Source organism: Chrysemys picta, chromosome 17 (assembly GCF_011386835.1).
Source record: "Chrysemys picta bellii isolate R12L10 chromosome 17, ASM1138683v2, whole genome shotgun sequence".
Classification (NCBI taxonomy): Eukaryota; Metazoa; Chordata; order Testudines; family Emydidae; genus Chrysemys; species Chrysemys picta.
In genome coordinates, this window is record NC_088807.1 from 7634986 (window position 1) to 7654476 (window position 19491).

At 59.3% G+C, this 19491-nt stretch overlaps 1 protein-coding gene across 2 annotated transcripts in view; it reads left to right on the forward strand.

Moving 5' to 3' along the window:
* RELB (RELB proto-oncogene, NF-kB subunit) overlaps positions 1 to 18973 on the forward strand; it is a 31746-nt gene extending 12773 nt beyond the window's left edge. For both annotated transcript variants that reach the window (XM_042844473.2, XM_065570699.1), the window contains exons 6-12: positions 1534 to 1625; positions 4257 to 4388; positions 6432 to 6536; positions 7313 to 7528; positions 9380 to 9448; positions 15468 to 15545; positions 17597 to 18973. In XM_042844473.2, coding sequence (XP_042700407.2) covers positions 1534 to 1625; positions 4257 to 4388; positions 6432 to 6536; positions 7313 to 7528; positions 9380 to 9448; positions 15468 to 15545; positions 17597 to 17913 — 1009 coding nt within the window. In that variant the 3' untranslated portion in view covers positions 17914 to 18973. The remainder of the gene's footprint in view (positions 1 to 1533; positions 1626 to 4256; positions 4389 to 6431; positions 6537 to 7312; positions 7529 to 9379; positions 9449 to 15467; positions 15546 to 17596) is intronic.
* The last annotated feature ends 518 nt before the right edge of the window (positions 18974 to 19491 follow it).

The window sequence follows — 19491 nt, forward strand, 5'->3', positions numbered from 1 at the left end:
AGTATTCATGCAAAACAGGAAGACTCACATAGGCTCACTTGCAACATAATAAGGAGGAAAAACCCACTTTGTCACACCATCTATCCCAGTGTCCTGTCTTCCAACAGTGGCCAATGCCAGTGCCCCAGAGGGAATGAACAGACCAGGTAATCATCAAGTGATCCATCCCCTGTCGCCCATTCCCAGCTTCTGGCAAACAGAGGCCAGGGACACCATCCCAGCCCATCTTGGCTAATAGCCATTGATGGACCTATCCTCCATGAATAGACACTGGTGCCCCTAAGCAGCTCGTTAACCTGATTGCGGCCAATGGGGCAGCTGAGGTGAGATCTCCCCACTCTGGGGCTTCTGCCATTGTCCTGGTCTGGTGACAGAACAGTCCTCTCCCTGTCCCAGAAGCACTGCCTGGGCTGGAGCCCACCACATTGCCCAGCCCTCACCAGATGGGAAAAGCTGACCCCTAGCACAGCGGGTCTCAGCCAGGGGCCCGGGAGCCTCTGGGGGACCGTGAGCAGGTTTCAGGGGGTCCGCCAAGCAGGGCCAGTGTTAGACTTGTTCGGGCCCAGGGCAGAGAGCCAAAGCCTCGCCCCATGGGGCTGAAGCCTGGGGCAGAAACTGAATCTTCAGCAACGTAGCTTCGTAGGGGCCCCTGTGGTAGGGGGCTCCAGGCAACTGCGCTGCTTGTATCCCCTAACGCCGGTTCTGACTTTTATATGTAGAAAACCAGTTGTTGTGGCACAGGTGGGCCATGGAGTTTTTATAGCATGTTGGGGTGGGGCCTCAGAAAGAAAAAGGTTGAGAACTCCTGCTCTAGCCAACTGCCCCGGAGCTGGGGGGGTGGGAGGGGGATTTCCTTCAGTTCAGAGGAAGTTAATTAGGCATCTGTTCAAGCTAAGCCAAAGTGAGGTACCCTGACATGACACCAGAGAATCCGCATGAGGACTGCTCAGATCTCAGTGACCCATGTTCCCACGAGAGCACTGGGAGCACCATTGGCACTGCCATGCAGGCATGTCCCTCCCTGGCGTGGATGCCCTGATTCTGGGACAAGAGCGGCCTTGTCCTAGGGCAGCCACACCCAGAGCACCCCCTTGTGGCAGGCCATGGCACAAGGGCACCTGCTTCAGTTTCCCCTCTCAGGTAATCCAATAACTTCACTTCAGGCTTTTCTCGCTCAATAATACTCCTCCTTGGGGCTGATTTATTACAAAAATCCCAACAGAAGTTTTATATTCCATTTCCCATACACAGGGAGATGTGGGAGGGGGGCACAGACATCCGCATGTTTCTGTCTCTGTTAAGGTGCAGGCCACTCCCTGGCAGGCTCTGGGCACCATAAGTGAAAGCCTAAGAGACGCAGCGTCATGCCAATCTCCTGACTCCGATGGAAGGGTTGCTTTGGCTGAAAGGGGGGTGATGCCCAGGCCCTCCCGGGGCTGTGGTCCCAGGTGGTGGCACTTCCTGTGCGGAGGTGGGGTTCCTCTCGCATGGCCCCCAGCTTCTCCAACACATCTCCCCTTTGGTTCCCGGCAGTTTTAACAACCTTGGCATCCAGTGCGTGAAGAAGAAGGAGATCGAGGCAGCCATAGAGAAGAAGCTGCAGCTGGGGATCGATCCATTTAAAGGTGCGTGGCCCCAAGGAGCCCTGCCTGCCAGGCAACTCCATCATGGAGTTAGATGGGTCAGGTACTGGATCAGGGTGTGACGGGTTGTCAGTTTGGGAGCCGCGGGAACCATTGCACCCCTTTAACCTCCCAGCTTGGTCAGGGAGAGTACTTGGTCCTGCTAGTGAAGGCAGGGGACTGGACTCAATGACCTTTCAGGGTCCCTTCCAATTCTGTGAGATTGGTATATCTCCATATATTTTATTTTAAAAATGATACATGCATACCAATAGAATAATCATATTCAGCACATCATAACTTCTCCAATGACACCTGACATGACCCAACTCGTACAAAATGCATCATAATTATGCCATAAGGAAGGATCCTTCTGCAGCTCAGTCTGAAATTCAGCTGCTGAGGAAGGGAGTGGAACCTGACTCCACCTGCTGGCTGGGGCTGGGGACACAGTCCTCGCTGGCTGTGCCTCAGTTTCCCCACTTTGGGACTAAGCTCTTTCCCCAGTTGGAGGCTACTGAGACCCTTGCTGGGTAGTCTGCCTGGCACCAGGGCAGGGTGGCCCTCTCTGGGTAAGGACCAGGGCACTCTGGGTGCTGCCCGACCAGTCCTCCAAATCATTCCCCATCAGCACCTCCAATCGTTCCCACATCAGATCCCAGACAGCTAGGTGTTAGTCACACCTGGATCTCTGGGACTCTGCAAAGAATAAACAGCCTTCCCCGCCACCCCAGTTAACCATGCAGCACATAGGGGAAACTGAGACACACACAGTAGTCATACAAAACATGAACAATTCCCACTTTGTCACAAATACATTTCAGAACAAAGAACTCAAGCCACACTTACAGGATGGGGGACTCTATCCTGGGAAGCAGCGACTCTGAAAAAGATTTGGGGGTCATGGTGGAGAATCAACTGACCATGAGCTCCCAGTGCAATGCTATGGCCAAAAGGGCTAATGCGATCCCGAGATGCGTAAACAGGGCATATCGAGTAGGAGGAGAGAGGTGATTTTACATCTGTATTTGGCACTTGTGTGAATGCTGCTGGAATCCTGTGTCCAGTTCTGGTGCCCACAGTTCAAGAAGGATGTTGATAAATTGGAGAGGGGTCAGGGAAGAACCACAAGAATGATTAAAGGATTAGAAAACCTGTCTTAGAGTGATAGACTCAAGTTGTTCAACCTGTTTAGCTTAACAAAGAGATGGTTAAGCGGTGACTTGATCACAGTCTATAAGTACCTACATGGGGAACAAATAGTTAATAATGGGTTCTTCAGTCTAGCAGAGGAAGGTCTAACACGATCTGATGGCTAGAAGTTGAAGCTAGACAAATTCAGACTGGAAATAAGGGTACTTTTTTTCACAGTCTGGGTAATTAACCATTGGAACAACATACCAAAGGGCGTGGTGGATTCTCTGTCACTGGCCATATTTAAATCGAGATTTGATGTTTTTCTGAATAATCTGCCCTAGGAATTACTTTGGGGCAGTTCTCTGGCCTCCTTTGTACAGGAGGTTGGACTCAATGATCGTGATGGTCCCTTCTGGCCTTGGAATCTAGGACTCTGACTCTGAGAGGTGGGACTTTAAACCCCTCCCCCCCCCGCCCAATCTCACAAGAGTTGGCAGCACTGTTTTTGCCCCTCCTCATTGGCTATCACATGGGGTGGGAGCTGTGGGGGAGGAGTCCGCTGGCCAGTGGGAATGCATCATTGGACAACACTAGGCTAAAGATTGGTGTCATTTGGTTCTACCTCCCCTGTGGTGAGAGGGTGGCTGGAGGAGAGAGACTCCAGTCCCTAGCTGGCCTGGCTGTTTGTTTGTTCTTTGTTCTCCCATAATGCCAAGGGGTCCCAGTCATACACCAAGAACCAGAAGGTCCTGCCCCAAGGACCTTACAGTCTAAGTACAAGCCAAGAGGCAGCCTGTGGATACAGACAGACGGGGGAGCACAAGGAAATGGGGGTCTCTGCACACACCCGCAGCCTAACTGGTGTCAGTTGTCTGTAGGCATCACGCAGAGGAGGGATTTGCAGGAGGACAGTGAAGGAGCTTTGGGGATGTGTACAGGGAGCTGCTCCCACGTGTGAGGGCAGCAGGCGAGAGAGTAGGAAGGGATTTGTCTGAAGATGTCACCAGTGGGGGATGGAGGCTGGCATCATGGGCCAGTAGGAGATGAGCATCGACAGCTCAGCTGTGAATGAGGGATGATAGTTGAGGGGGGACAGGCTGGGAAAGGCCTTGGTGAAGACGAGCAGCGTGTGGGATGCCGTAGAGCAGGGGCAGCCGGTGGAGGGATGCCAAGAGAGGGGTGACGGGGGCAAAGCAATGGCCTGGGAGAATGAGCTTTCTGCACGGCACGGAGCAGCATTCTGCACGGCACGGAGCAGAGCGAGGATGCACCTGTCAAGGCCGGAGAGAAGGATGTTGAGGTGTTCAGGACGCGAGATGCTGAGAGCCTGGAGGAGCTTTAGCTCTGGAGAGATGGGAAAGGCCGGATCTTCGAGATGTTCTGCAGAAGGAATTGGCAAGACTTGGATGCTTCCTGGCTTGGGTCAGCTTGGGGCATAGCCCTGAGATGGCTTTCCAAACTCTGTAAGGGCGCTCTCCTCCTGTTCTCTCTCTGCAGCTGGCTCCCTGAAGAATCACCAGGAGGTGGACATGAACGTGGTGAGGATCTGCTTCCAGGCCTCGTACCAGGAGCCCTCAGGGCAGATCCGGCACCTCAGCCCCGTCCTTTCCGAGCCCATCTTTGACAAGAGTAAGTAGCTGGGTTGTGGCAGGGGAGGGCGGGGCGGAGTGGAGCGATGCAGGGGGCCATGGTGATGCCAGAGGAGGGAACGTGGCCGAGCCCACTTGCCCTAGGATGACAGAGTGCTGGGCAGAGGGCAGGGTCAGCACTGCAGCCATGTCCCGGCACGTCTGGACACCCGGCCTGGGCGGGGGACTGCGGGATGGTGGAGTGTTTCAGAGGGAAATTGAGGAAAAGGAAACTCACTGCAATAGCTCAGCCTGCCCTGGCTGAGTGAGGGAAGTGTCACTAGGCCGGAACCTGCCAGGGCCCTGGCTGAGAAAACCGGGCTGGGCAGCCGAGTGCTGCGCGGGCTGTTTGTATTGCTGTGGTGTGTGTGTTCGGGGCATGGTTTCTATTGCAGCGGTGCCAGGGTGGGGCTGGGCAGCCCTGTGCCGGACGGGCTGTTTGGGGCAGGGCTGGTATTGCAGCAGTGCCATGCAGGGGGTGAGCAGCTCTGTGCCGGACGGGCTGTTTGGGGCAGGGCTGGTATTGCAGCGGTGCCATGCAGGGGGTGAGCAGCCCTGTGCCGGACGGGCTGTTTGGGGCAGGGCTGGTATTGCAGCGGTGCCATGCAGGGGGTGAGCAGCTCGGTGCCGGACTGGCTGTTTGGGGCATGGCTGATATTGCAGCGGTGCCATGCAGGGGGTGAGCAGCTCTGTGCCAGACGGGCTGTTTGGGGCAGGGCTGGTATTGCAGCGGTGCCATGCAGGGGGTGAGCAGCCCTGTGCCGGACGGGCTGTTTGGGGCAGGGCTGGTATTGCAGCGGTGCCATGCAGGGGGTGAGCAGCTCTGTGCCGGACGGGCTGTTTGGGGCACGGCTGGTATTGCAGCGGTGCCATGCAGGGGGTGAGCAGCCCTGTGCCATACGGGCTGTTTGGGGCAGGGTTTCTATTGCAGCGGTGCCATGCAGGGGGTGAGCAGCCCTGTGCCGGACGGGCTGTTTGGGGCAGGGCTGGTATTGCAGCGGTGCCATGCAGGGGGTGAGCAGCTCTGTGCCGGAAGGGCTGTTTGGGGCAGGGCTGGTATTGCAGCGGTGCCATGCTTGATGCTATATGGACCAGTAGGAAGCTATGGTGTCTGCACTTGAGAGCTCACACTAGGGATGGGACATGTGGAGGAGCTGGGGGTGATTGTTAGTGCCATGTTTTACCCGGTGTATGGGATCTTTTCCCGGTGGCCCGTGGACCTGGCCATCTCCCGCCCCCATGGCAGATGGGGACTCCTGGGGGGATCTGAACGGGGAGAAGGGAGTGGTTTACAGGCCAATTCGTGGGCAGCCGCTGGCCTATCCACTGGTGTGCATTAATGCACTCTGCTTGGAGGAATGGCAGCCCGCCTCCTGTGTGTCATGGGCCCTGCACTGCCAATGGCTGAGGGAGGCTCTTGTGGGCATTCGGAGCCGGCTGCCAGCGCCGCGAGGCTCTGGGTGACTGTGGGGGGCAACACAGTGACCCTGTGAAGTCTGAGATGGCTGCAGATTTGTGAAAGGCCCAACCTAGTGCTTGCCCGGCAGCAGGACCACGTCTGTTCCCTGGCACAGGGCACCCCCACCTGGCCCCAGAGCTGACGCCACCCAGGTCAGGCAAATAACCAGAATGAATTTTTAAAAGTGTCAGCACAGCCCCATTGGCCTTTTCAGAGGCTGCGGATCCCCCGTGCCAGCCACTCAGCCCTGCATGGTGGGGCGGGGGCAGGGATGGAGGGGGGATGCCCCGTGCCTGCCGGCCAGCCCTGCATGGTGGGGCAGGAGCAGGGATGGAGGGGGGATGCCCCGTGCCTGCTGGCCAGCTCTGCATTGTGGGGAGGAGTAGAGGGGGATCCCCCGTGTCTGGCCAGCCCTGTGTGGCAGGGGAGGGATAGGAGGGTCCCTCGTGCCAGCCAGCCAGCCCTGCATGGTGGGGGGTAGGACAGGCTGGCTCCCTGATGCCAGCTGGCCCCATGTGGCCGGGGAAGGCCGGAGCAGGGCGGGGAGATCTGTGCAGTGGCTGAACTGAGTGTTGGCGTTTGCAGAATCCACAAACACATCAGAGCTGAGGATCTGCCGGATGAACAAGGAGTGCGGGCCCTGCACGGGCGGGGAGGAGCTCTACCTGCTCTGCGACAAAGTCCAGAAAGGTAACGGAGGGGAAGGGGGTTGGCGCTGCAGCTCCATAGGACTGGGGAGGAGGGAGTGGGTCAGCTAGAATGGGGGGGTGGGAGGAGGCATGGAGCTCTGGTAGAAGGGGAAGGGGTTGGGGGGTCAGATGGGCTAGTTCTGGAGCCCTGCTAGACCGAGAGGCGAGGGGAGGTGATGGTGTGGGGCCTGTGGAGGGCACGTGCTCACTCAGAATTCTGTAGAGCTCAAGGCCAGGAGGACCCATTAGATTAGCCAGTCTGACCCAGCATCGCACAGGCCATTGCATTGCTCGGAACTGCCCTGAGCTGAGCCCAAGGACATAGTTACACCAAAGGGTTTCAGTCCTCGGACACTGAGCTGCTGAGAGCCACGGGCAGAGGACTGGAGAGACCCAGGTGCCCCCAGTGGCCTGGCCCCTGCCACAGCAGAGAGTTGATTAGATGAGACATGGCCAGCTGATCTACAGCCGTCAGCCGGGAAAGGTGAAATGCCCCAAGGTCCCATCAGTCTGACCTGGGGGGAGGATTCCTGCCCTGCTCCAAACCTGGAGGTCAGCGTGACCCTGAGCAAGTGCATGAGACCCAGCAGCCAGACAAGTAGGCAGGGAATTCTCTGTGCTACCATACTGTGTGGGCCTGGGGTCTCCCCCTGTTGCAGCTGGATCTGGGTCCCAATCTGTCCCCAGCTCCTCCCACCCAACCCAGTCTTCTGGGGCACCCCCTTGCCTGCCAGTCACCCAGTCAGCTCCCCAACCCTCACCCCACGTCCCCCGCAGAGGACATTGCTGTGGTCTTCCGGAGGGACGCATGGGAGAGCAAGGCGGACTTCTCGCAGGCCGACGTGCACCGGCAGATAGCCATCGTCTTCAAGACACCCCCGTACCAGCACCTGGACATCCTGGAGCCGGTGGAGGTGGAGGTGTATTTGCAGCGCCTGACAGACAGTGTCTGCAGCGAGCCTTTTCACTTCACCTACCTGCCCAAGGACCATGGTAACCGCCACCCCACAAAGCCCTTCACAGCCCCTTGGGGAAAGGGGAGGTCAGGGCAGGGCCCAGAGCAGCCCCTCAGGGGAAGGGGGGTCTGGGGAGCCCAGAGCAGTCCCCGCCAGACACAGCCCTTCATGGGTAGAGGGGTCGGGGGGCCCAGTGAAGCCCCTGCCAGTCACAGCTCCTGGGGGGGGAGGGGGAGGACTCAGAGCAGCCCCCACTGGTCACAGTCCCTTGGGGAGAGGGGAGGGCCCAGAGCAGCTCCCACCAGTCATAGCCCCTCGGGGGTAGGGAGGGTCAGAGAGGCCCAGCACAGCCCTTGCCAATCACAAAACTGGGTGACTGGGCAACAAAATGGCAGATGAAATTGAATGTTGATAAATGCAAAGTAATGCACATTGGAGAGCATAATCCCAACTATACATATACAATGATGGGCTCTAAATTAGCTGTTACCACTCAAGAAAGAGATCTTGGAGTCATTGTGGATGGTTCTCTGAAATCATCCACTCAGTGTGCAGCGGTGGTCAAAAAAACAAACAATGTTGGGAATCATCAAGAAAGGGATAGATAATAAGACAGAAAATATCACGTTGCCTCTATATAAATCCATGGTACGCCCACACCTTGAATACTGCATGCAGATGTGGTCGCTCCATCTCAAAAGAGATGTACAGTATTGGAATTGGAAAAGGTTCTGAAAAGGGCAACAAAAATGATTAGGGGTATAGAATGGCTTCTGTATGAGGAGAGATTAATAAGACTGGGACTTTTCAGCTTGGAAAAGAGGTGACTAAGGAGGGATATGATAGAGATCTATAAAATCATGAGTGGTATAGAGAATGTAAATAAGGAAGTATCAGAGGGGTAGCCGTGTTAGTCTGAATCTGTAAAAAGCAACAGAGGGTCCTGTGGCACCTTTAAGACTAACAGAATAAGGAAGTGTTATTTACTCATTCTCATAATACAAGAACAAGGGGCCACCAAATGAAATTAATAGGTAGCAGGTTTAAAACAAATACAAGAAAGTATTTTGTTCATGCAATGCACTGTCAACCTCTGGAACTCCTTACCAGAGGGTGTTATGAAGGCCAATACTATAACAGGGTTCAAAAGAGAGCTAGATAGATTCATGGAGGATAGGTCCATCAATGGCTATTAGCCAGGATGGGCAGGAATGGTGTCCCTAGCCTCTGTTTGCCCGAAGCTGGGATTGGGTGACAGGGCATGGATCACTTGATGATTACCTGTCTGTTCATTCCCTTTGGGGCACCTGCCATTGGCCACTGTCAGAGGACAGGATACTGGGCTTGATCGACCTTTGGTCAGACCCAGTATGGCCGTTCTTATGTTCTTATAGCCCTGTTGGTGGGGAAAGGGGGTCATGGGACCCCAGAGCAGCTTCTGCTGGTCACAGCCCCTAGGGGGGGACGGACACCAGAGCAGCCCCCACCAATCACAGCCTTGTTGGGAGGGAGGGGGAACATGAGGACCCAGAGCAACCACCGCCAGTCACAGCCCCGTTGCGGGGGAGGGGGGTCACGGGGGCCAGAGTAGCCCCTGACGCACACAGCCCCTCAGGGAAAAGTGGTCAGGGCCCCCCAGAGCAGCCGTTTCTGGTTATAGCCCTCTGGAGAGGGTCGGGGGGGCCCAGAGCATCCCCCACTGGTCACAGCTCCTCAGAGAAAGGGAGGCCAGGGGGGCCCAGAGCAGACCCTACTGGTCACAGCCCCACAGGGTGCAGCAGGGCACGTGCCCAGCTGGTGCCAGGCAGGTTTTGGGAGCCCTTGGGCAGAGGTCTGTGGCAATTTCCCATGCTTCAGGCCGTGCCCTCCTCTGCCTCAATCTCTGCAGACGCGTATGGGGTGCATGTGAAGAGGAAGCGGGGGATGCCGGACGTCCTGGAGGAGCTCTCAGCGTCAGGTGAGTGTGAAGGCCTCACACCAGGGCAGGCTGGGGGGCTACGAGGATCGGGCTGGCCTGGCCATGGCCCTTGCAAGAAGCTCTTGGCTCCTGGGCCGGTTCTGCCCATGCCAGGGATGACTGATGACTCCAGCCGGGGCGCTGGAGTTTCTGGTGGGATGGGATGAGAGGCTAGATTCCCAGCTCTGCCTCTGGCCGGCACGGGAGTCACTCCCCTCGGTGTGCTCCCATCTGCAGAACGGCACCAGCGATCTGACTCCTTGGCAGAACACTTGAAAAGGTGGGTTTTATTGCCTGCCACGCAATGAGCGGATCAGTGAGGGTGGCTGCTGCCCCCACCCCCACTCAGTATGAAGTCCTGATCCCCCACATACACCCCTACTTGATGTGTAGGCCTGATCCCCCCACTCAGTGTGATGGCCGATCCACCCCATCCAGACAGCCCAGCATAACAGCTGATCTCCTCCCATCCACACCGCTCAGCGTGACGCCCTGATCCCCCCCATCCACACCGCTCAGCGTGACGGCCAATCCCCCCCATCCACATCGCTCAGCGTGACGCCCTGATCCCCCCTCATCCACACCGCTCAGCGTGACGCCCTGATCCCCACCCCCATCCACACCGCTCAGTGTGACGGCCGATCCCCACCCCCCATCCACACCGCTCAGTGTGACGGCCGATCCCCCCCATCCACACCGCTCAGCGTGACGCCCTGATCCCCCCCATCCACACCGCTCAGCGTGACGCCCTGATCCCCCCCATCCACACCGCTCAGCGTGACGCCCTGATCCCCCCCATCCACACCGCTCAGCGTGACGACCTGATCCCCCCCATCCACACCGCTCAGCGTGACGCCCTGATCCCCACCCCCATCCACACCGCTCAGCGTGACAGCTGATCTCCCCCTATCCACACTGCTCAGCGTGACGCCCTGATCCCCCCCTATCCACACCGCTCAGCGTGACAGCTGATCCCCCCTCATCCACACCGCTCAGCGTGACGCCCTGATCCCCCCCGTCCACACCGCTCAGCGTGACGGCCAATCCCCCCCTATCCACACCGCTCAGCGTGACGCCCTGATCCCCCCCATCCACACCGCTCAGCGTGACGGCCAATCCCCCCCTATCCACACCGCTCAGCATGACGCCCTGATCACCCCCGTCCACACCGCTCAGCGTGACGACCTGATCCCCCCCATCCACACCGCTCAGCGTGACGACCTGATTCCCCCCCCGCACACCACTCAGCGTGACAGTCTGATCACCCCCCATCCACACCACTCAGCGTGACAGTCTGATCACCCCCCATCCACACCACTCAGCGTGACAGTCTGATCACCCCCCCATCCACACCACTCAGCGTGACAGTCTGATCACCCCCCCATCCACACCGCTCAGCGTGACGCCCTGATCCCCCCCGTCCACACCACTCATCATGACGGTCTGATCACCCCCCCCCCGTCCACACCGCTCAGCGTGACGACCTGATCCCCCGCATATCCACACCACTCAGCGTGACGGCCTGATCCTCCCCCCCACACATCCACACCGCTCAGCGTGAGGGCCAATCCCCCCCATCCACACCGCTCAGCGTGACGGCCAATCCCCCCCATCCACACCGCTCAGCATGACGCCCTGATCCCCCCCATCCACACCGCTCAGCGTGACGGCCGATCCCCCCCATCCACACCGCTCAGCGTGACAGCTGATCCCCCCTCATCCACACTGCTCAGCGTGACGCCCTGATCCCCCCCGTCCACACCGCTCAGCGTGACGGCCAATCCCCCCCATCCACACCGCTCAGCGTGACGCCCTGATCCCCACCGTCCACACCGCTCAGCGTGATGGCCAATCCCCCCCTATCCACACCGCTCAGCATGACGCCCTGATCCCCCCCATCCACACCGCTCAGCGTGACGGCCAATCCCCCCCTATCCACACCGCTCAGCGTGACAGCTGATCCCCCCCATCCACACCGCTCAGCGTGACGGCCAATCCCCCCCATCCACACCGCTCAGCGTGACAGCTGATCCCCCCTCATCCACACCGCTCAGCGTGACGCCCTGATCACCCCCGTCCACACTACTCAGCGTGACAGTCTGATCACCCCCCATCCACACCACTCAGCGTGACAGTCTGATCACCCCCCGTCCACACCACCTAGCATGACGGTCTGATCTCCCCCCCGTCCACACCACTCAGCATGACGGTCTGATCCCCCCCCCCACATCCACACCGCTCAGCGTGAGGGCCAATCCCCCCCCTATCCACACCACTCAGCATGACGCCCTGATCCCCCCCATCCACACCGCTCAGCGTGACGGCCAATCCCCCCCATCCACACCGCTCAGCATGACGCCCTGATCACCCCCGTCCACACCGCTCAGCGTGACGCCCTGATCCCCCCCGTCCACACCGCTCAGCGTGACGGCCAATCCCCCCCATCCACACCGCTCAGCGTGACGCCCTGATCCCCCCCGTCCACACCACTCAGCGTGACGGCCAATCCCCCCCCATCCACACCGCTCAGCGTGACGGCCAATCCCCCCCTATCCACACCGCTCAGCATGACGGTCTGATCTCCCCCCCATCCACACCGCTCAGCGTGACGCCCTGATCCCCCCCGTCCACACCACTCAGCATGACGGTCTGATCTCCCCCCCGTCCACACCACTCATCATGACGGTCTGATCACCCCCCCCGTCCACACCGCTCAGCGTGACGACCTGATCCCCCGCATATCCACACCACTCAGCGTGACGGCCTGATCCTCCCCCCCACACATCCACACCGCTCAGCGTGAGGGCCAATCCCCCCTATCCACACCGCTCAGCATGACGCCCTGATCCCCCCCATCCACACCGCTCAGCGTGACGGCCAATCCCCCCCATCCACACCGCTCAGCATGACCCCCTGATACCCCCCATCCACACCGCTCAGCGTGACGGCCAATCCCCCCCATCCACACCGCTCAGCGTGACAGCTGATCCCCCCTCATCCACACCGCTCAGCGTGACGCCCTGATCCCCCCCGTCCACACCGCTCAGCGTGACGGCCAATCCCCCCCATCCACACCGCTCAGCGTGACGCCCTGATCCCCCCCGTCCACACCGCTCAGCGTGATGGCCAATCCCCCCCTATCCACACCGCTCAGCATGACGCCCTGATCCCCCCCATCCACACCGCTCAGCGTGACGGCCAATCCCCCCCATCCACACCGCTCAACGTGACAGCTGATCCCCCCCATCCACACTGCTCAGCGTGACGGCCAATCCCCCCCATCCACACCGCTCAGCGTGACAGCTGATCCCCCCTCATCCACACCGCTCAGCGTGACGGCCAATCCCCCCCATCCACACCGCTCAGCGTGACGCCCTGATCACCCCCGTCCACACCACTCAGTGTGACGACCTGATCCCCCCCATCCACACCGCTCAGCGTGACGACCTGATCCCCCCCCCGCACACCACTCAGCGTGACAGTCTGATCACCCCCCATCCACACCACTCAGCGTGACAGTCTGATCACCCCCCATCCACACCACTCAGCGTGACAGTCTGATCACCCCCCGTCCACACCACTCAGCATGACGGTCTGATCTCCCCCCCGTCCACACCACTCAGCATGACGGTCTGATCTCCCCCCCGTCCACACCACTCAGCATGACGCCCTGATCCCCCCCATCCACACCGCTCAGCGTGACGGCCAATCCCCCCCATCCACACCGCTCAGCGTGACAGCTGATCCCCCCTCATCCACACCGCTCAGCGTGACGCCCTGATCCCCCCCGTCCACACCGCTCAGCGTGACGGCCAATCCCCCCCATCCACACCGCTCAGCGTGACGCCCTGATCCCCCCCGTCCACACCGCTCAGCGTGATGGCCAATCCCCCCCTATCCACACCGCTCAGCATGACGCCCTGATCCCCCCCATCCACACCGCTCAGCGTGACGGCCAATCCCCCCCATCCACACCGCTCAACGTGACAGCTGATCCCCCCCATCCACACTGCTCAGCGTGACGGCCAATCCCCCCCATCCACACCGCTCAGCGTGACAGCTGATCCCCCCTCATCCACACCGCTCAGCGTGACGGCCAATCCCCCCCATCCACACCGCTCAGCGTGACGCCCTGATCACCCCCGTCCACACCACTCAGTGTGACGACCTGATCCCCCCCATCCACACCGCTCAGCGTGACGACCTGATCCCCCCCCCGCACACCACTCAGCGTGACAGTCTGATCACCCCCCATCCACACCACTCAGCGTGACAGTCTGATCACCCCCCATCCACACCACTCAGCGTGACAGTCTGATCACCCCCCGTCCACACCACTCAGCATGACGGTCTGATCTCCCCCCCGTCCACACCACTCAGCATGACGGTCTGATCTCCCCCCCGTCCACACCACTCAGCATGACGCCCTGATCCCCCCCATCCACACCGCTCAGCGTGACGGCCAATCCCCCCCATCCACACCGCTCAGCATGACGCCCTGATCCCCCCCGTCCACACCGCTCAGCGTGACGCCCTGATCCCCCCCGTCCACACCGCTCAGCGTGACGGCCAATCCCCCCCATCCACACCGCTCAGCGTGACGCCCTGATCCCCCCCGTCCACACCGCTCAGCGTGACGGCCAATCCCCCCCTATCCACACCGCTCAGCGTGACGGCCAATCCCCCCCTATCCACACCGCTCAGCATGACGGTCTGATCTCCCCCCCGTCCACACCGCTCAGCGTGACGACCTGATCCCCCGCATATCCACACCACTCAGCGTGATGGCCTGATCCCCCCCCCCCCCCACATCCACACCGCTCAGCGTGACAGCCAATCCGCCCCTATCCACACCACTCAGCGTGACGCCCTGATCCCCCCCGTCCACACCGCTCAGCGTGACGGCCAATCCCCCCCTATCCACACCGCTCAGCGTGACGCCCTGATCCCCCCCGTCCACACCGCTCAGCGTGACGGCCAATCCCCCCCATCCACACCGCTCAGCATGACGCCCTGATCCCCCCCATCCACACCGCTCAGCGTGACGGCCAATCCCCCCCTATCCACACCGCTCAGCATGACGCCCTGATCACCCCCCCGTCCACACCACTCAGCATGACGGTCTGATCTCCCCCCCCGTCCACACCGCTCAGCGTGACGACCTGATCCCCCCGCATATCCACACCACTCAGCGTGATGGCCTGATCCCCCCCCCCCACATCCACACCGCTCAGCGTGACGGCCAATCCCCCCCTATCCACACCGCTCAGCATGACGCCCTGATCCCCCCCATCCACACCGCTCAGCGTGACGGCCAATCCCCCCCTATCCACACCGCTCAGCGTGACGCCCTGATCCCCCCCGTCCACACCACTCAGCATGACGGTCTGATCTCCCCCCCGTCCACACCACTCAGCATGACGGTCTGATCTCACCCCGTCCACACCGCTCAGCGTGACGACCTGATCCCCCCGCATATCCACACCACACAGCGTGATGGCCTGATCTCTCTCCCCCCTCCCCCCCCCACATCCACACCGCTCAGCGTGACGGCCAATCCCCCCCGCACATCCACAACACTCAGCGTGACAGTCTGATCCCCCCGTGACCGTCCGATCCCCCCCGCACATCCACACCGCTCAGCGTGACAGTCTGATCCCCCCCATTCACACCACTCAGCGTGACAGTCTGATCCCCCCACACATCCACACCACTCAGCGTGATGGCCTGATCCCCGCTATCCACACCGCTCAGTGTGACAGTCTGATCCCCCCGCACATCCACACCTTTCAGCTTGATAGCTGATCCCCCCCCATCCCCTGTTCAGAGTGACGGGTCGATGGAGTGCAGCCTTCAGGCACCTGCCGTCTGAGGGGACGGGGGAAGCCCGCAGGGGCTGCTCCCACCAGGCTTGCTGCCGCAGTCATAGGCGGCTTTTGGCTCCTTCGGGTGCCCATTGTGGGGCCAGGCTGTGCCAATGCTCGGGCGCTGTGAGGTGCCTTCTCTTCTTCTCCCTTAGACCCTCACGGGATTGAAGCCAAGAAGAGGAAGAAGAAGCCAGGTTACATGGACCATTTCCTCGTGCCCCAGGCAGCAGGTCAGTTGTCTTGTGTCAGGACGTGGATTGGCATGTCGCTGGCTGGTGCCCCTGTGCAGTGACCACCACCCCCGTATGGTGTATTTGTCTGGGGGGGGGGTGCAGTGTTCCCTTCCTACACATGGGAGGGGAGCAGGCAGGGGCCCAGGGGCACTATGACCCCCTCCACACTGGGCGGGGGGAAGGTGGGGGCATCCAGGGGTCACAGTGACCCCCTCCACATGGCAGGGCAGGTTGGGGCATCTGGAGTTGGCATAAGGACCTTCTCCACATGGGGGAAGATAGGTGGGAGCCTGAGGGGACACACTGATCCCCCACGTGGGGACCTGGGGGGCACAATGATTCCAACACATAGGGGGCAGTGGGGCTCTGGGGAGCCCCTTTTCATGGTGGCAACGATGTCAGGGCCTCAGCTCCCAACTCCCAGTGGAACCAATGTGAGCTGGGGTGTTCTGCCCCCCTGAGAATTAGCCCAAAGGCGTCCTGAGCTGGGCTCCCACTGCTGGAGCCCCCAAGGCATTGCCCTCTGCCTCCCCAGGCAGGCAGCACTGCAACCCTGCCGGCCAGGTCCATCCCCAGGAGCCCTCCAGTGATTGCACTCCCCTCGCTGGGGTAACTCCCCACTGTGACGGGATCCCTGGGGTGCAGCCTGGGACTGTGGGACCGCCGTGGCCTCTTATCTCTCCAGCCTGGGCTGTCTCTCACAATGCTTTGCTAGTGACAAGCAGCAAACCCCTCCAGGCGCTGTGATCACTCAGCACAACCGCATGTGGAGCCCCCACACCCAGCTAGATTGCATGAATGTTCCCAGAGCCACTCATGAATCACACTGAGAAAGGTACCAGCCAAATCCCCCCAGCTCCTGGCACTGTACCTCAGGAATATACCGTCTTGCACTGCTCAAGACGCTTTCTTGAGCAATGCAAGTGTGTTAATTGGTTCACCACTTCATCAATGGAAAGGGGATATACACCAGCCTTTGTAAGTCTGAGCAGATTTACCGAACACTTCAGGCAACCTCACTGGTAAATATAAACAGTAAAACAAGTTTATGACTACAAAAGAGAGATTTTAAGTGATTATAAGTGACAGGCAAAAAGTCAGTTAGTTACCAAAATAACATAAAATATAAGCACACAGTCTACACTCTCAGCCCTATTAGCCTGCACAACATCTACATTAAGCAGTTTTTGTCACCCCACTGGATATTGCAGTTCATAGTACACAGATTTCACCCTTGAAGCCTGGGCCAGTCTCCTCTGTTGGAGTCTTCAGTCTTCTGAGCGTCCTTGTTGCTTGCAGCATAGGTTGGGGGAGGAGAAAAGGCCCAGCATGGGGCCACCGTGTTCTGTTTTATACCCTTAGTCCATGTGCTTGGAGAACACAAGTCCAGGCATGTCTGATGGGCACTGCTGAGTCCCCAGGCAAGGTTGAGCAATTCTCCTGGTGTGGCCTTGTGTAAGTGAGTCATTGCATTGTAGCTCCCTTGCTGGACAATGGCTGGTGATGTGTGTTCAGCACCCACCCGGGCGTTGGTTACCTCCCTTGTCATTGTCTCTGGAGAGCTAGTATCTGGATGCTTCCCAAACCCACAACATATTTTAGTGAAAACCTTACAAGATAATTCTTACAATTTTATATGCATTAATGATACACGCATTTCAGCTGATCATAGCCTTTCCCATGATACCTCACATGGCCTGCTTTATATGAAATATCACAATTATATACAAATGATGAATATGAGGGTTACAGGGTACGCCCCCGAGATATAGAAGTGTCACACCCATCACGTCCCTGCCTTGGGCCAACCACTGGTATTGCCTCGCTCCAGCCCAGACTGGCGACTGGACACGCTGGCAAGGTGCAGGCTGTTCCCTTTGGGGGCCTGTCTGGCCACATCCCCACTGCCCGCCCTCTGCATGGCACCCCAGCCACCCAGGAGGATGCCCGTCGCCCTTCCCTGTCGTCCCAAGGCAGCCTGGGCACCACGCTGCATTCCTGGGGGAGCAGGGCTCTCTAGCTAACTGAGCCATTCCTGTTGATTGCAGAGGAAGGCTTTGCCCTCCACCCCAGCCTGGAGCACATCACGGTGCCTGAGCCCTTCGATTTCTGCCTGGGCCCGGACTACGCCTCCTACAGCTGCCTGAACCAGAGGGACATGCTGCCCGCCGCCTGCTCTCCCATAGAGCTGCCAGGCTGCCTTGGCCCAGAGTTCCTCTTGGACACCTACAGCCCCGTGCAGAGCAACCCTGCCCCATTCCTGGCACCTGGGGACAGCTCTGCGGGGGACATTGAGGGTACGGCCAGTCTGGTTGGAAGTAACATGTTTCCCAGTCAGTACAAGGAGGCCTACGAGCGGGCATAGCTGTACACGAGGTTGGGAGACGTGTGAGGAGCAGTCGAGCCTCGTTTCAGACCTGCCCCGGCAGGGAGCCCCTTGTTCTGGCTGGGCAGGGCCTGGAGATGGGAGGACTGGGCCACTTGGCTTGTTGGCAGATCTTCCCAGGCCTCCTGGCAGCGAGCACAGAAGAGACTGCTTGTCACTGCAGGGCCTACCTCCAGGAGACCAGCTGAGACCAAGGGGCGTGGAGAGAGAATGACAGCACGGCCCTCCCCTAAGACTGCGGGCCGTGAGGAGTGTGGCTGCCTGCGAATGTTCCACCTGGAACTGGAGGGGTTCCACATCCCAGCTTGTCCAATTCCACCTCCTAGCAGCCTCCTCGCTGTCAGCATAGTCACGCTGCAGTTCCCCTTGCTGAACTCCCTCCATGGGCTGAGGGACTGGCTCGCTGGAGCAGGGCCTGGCCAGAGGGGCTCTGCAGGGGCATTGTGCCCAGGGTTTGACTGCAAGGGCTGCTGCAGGGGTTCACGCTTTGCACTATATTTATAGGGGTTAGTCGTAGGCACCACTTCCCTGCCATAAATGAGACCACCTCAGAGCAAAGGGGGGGCAAACAGTCACTGTCTGGCCCCCAAATCCTGGCCGATCAGGGCTGAAGAAATGTAAGGTCTGCTCCTGCTCCTGTTGTAACCAATGGCCAGGCTCCCCTGGCCAGAGCCAGGACAGCTGGGCCATTGGCCTTGCTATTGATAAGGGGATGGTTCCAAGATCTTCCTGAAGGCCATGTCTTGTGCAGGCTGGATACCCCCTCCGCAGCAGTCCCTGCACCTGCTGATCTGAGGAGGGTGGGACTAGAGCCCAGCCTCACACCTGGCGGTGCTGAGATGCCAGCTGGAACAGAGCCGCTGGGGAACTGGGCGCCAGGACTCCTGGGGCCTCTCCCCAGCTCCACTGACTCACTCTGTGGCCCTGGGTAGGTCATTCACCTCTCTGTGCCTGTTTCCCAAGTTGTAAAATGAGGGTGACGCTGCTCACCCACCACCCAGGTGCGTTGTGATGGATGGTAATAAAAACAATACAAATACTTCTCTGCTGTCTCATCCTGAACCACTTTACAAGCCCATATACTACCTCTAGCCGGGGCGGGGGCTGGGGGGCACGTCACTATCGCTACAGTGCGCCCAGCTCTAGGGTGCAATTCAGCAGACATCTCATAGCAACAGCATGCCGCAACTGAGGGCAGGACGCGAGATAACTGTGGGGTGGGGAGATGTGGGGAGATATAGGGAGACTGAACAGAATTACCCAGGCTCTGGGCATTAATATTACTCATCTTACACGTTCTCCACCCAAGCAGCACTGGTACAATACTAACACAGAGGGCAGAGTGCCCCCCATATAGCAATAAGGCCTGAGGCCGCTCAGCCTGTGAATGCTGAGACGCTGGCAGCACCAGGTGCTAAGGCAGCAGGTTAAGTGCCTGGAGACCCTATTGTAGCCCGGGCTAACACTGGCTCTGTCCCCCCATAGCAGCTAGCTCACATATAGAGATTTGTGCTGCTGCTGCCTGGGTGCTCACAGAGCAGCTCCTATCAGAGCTCT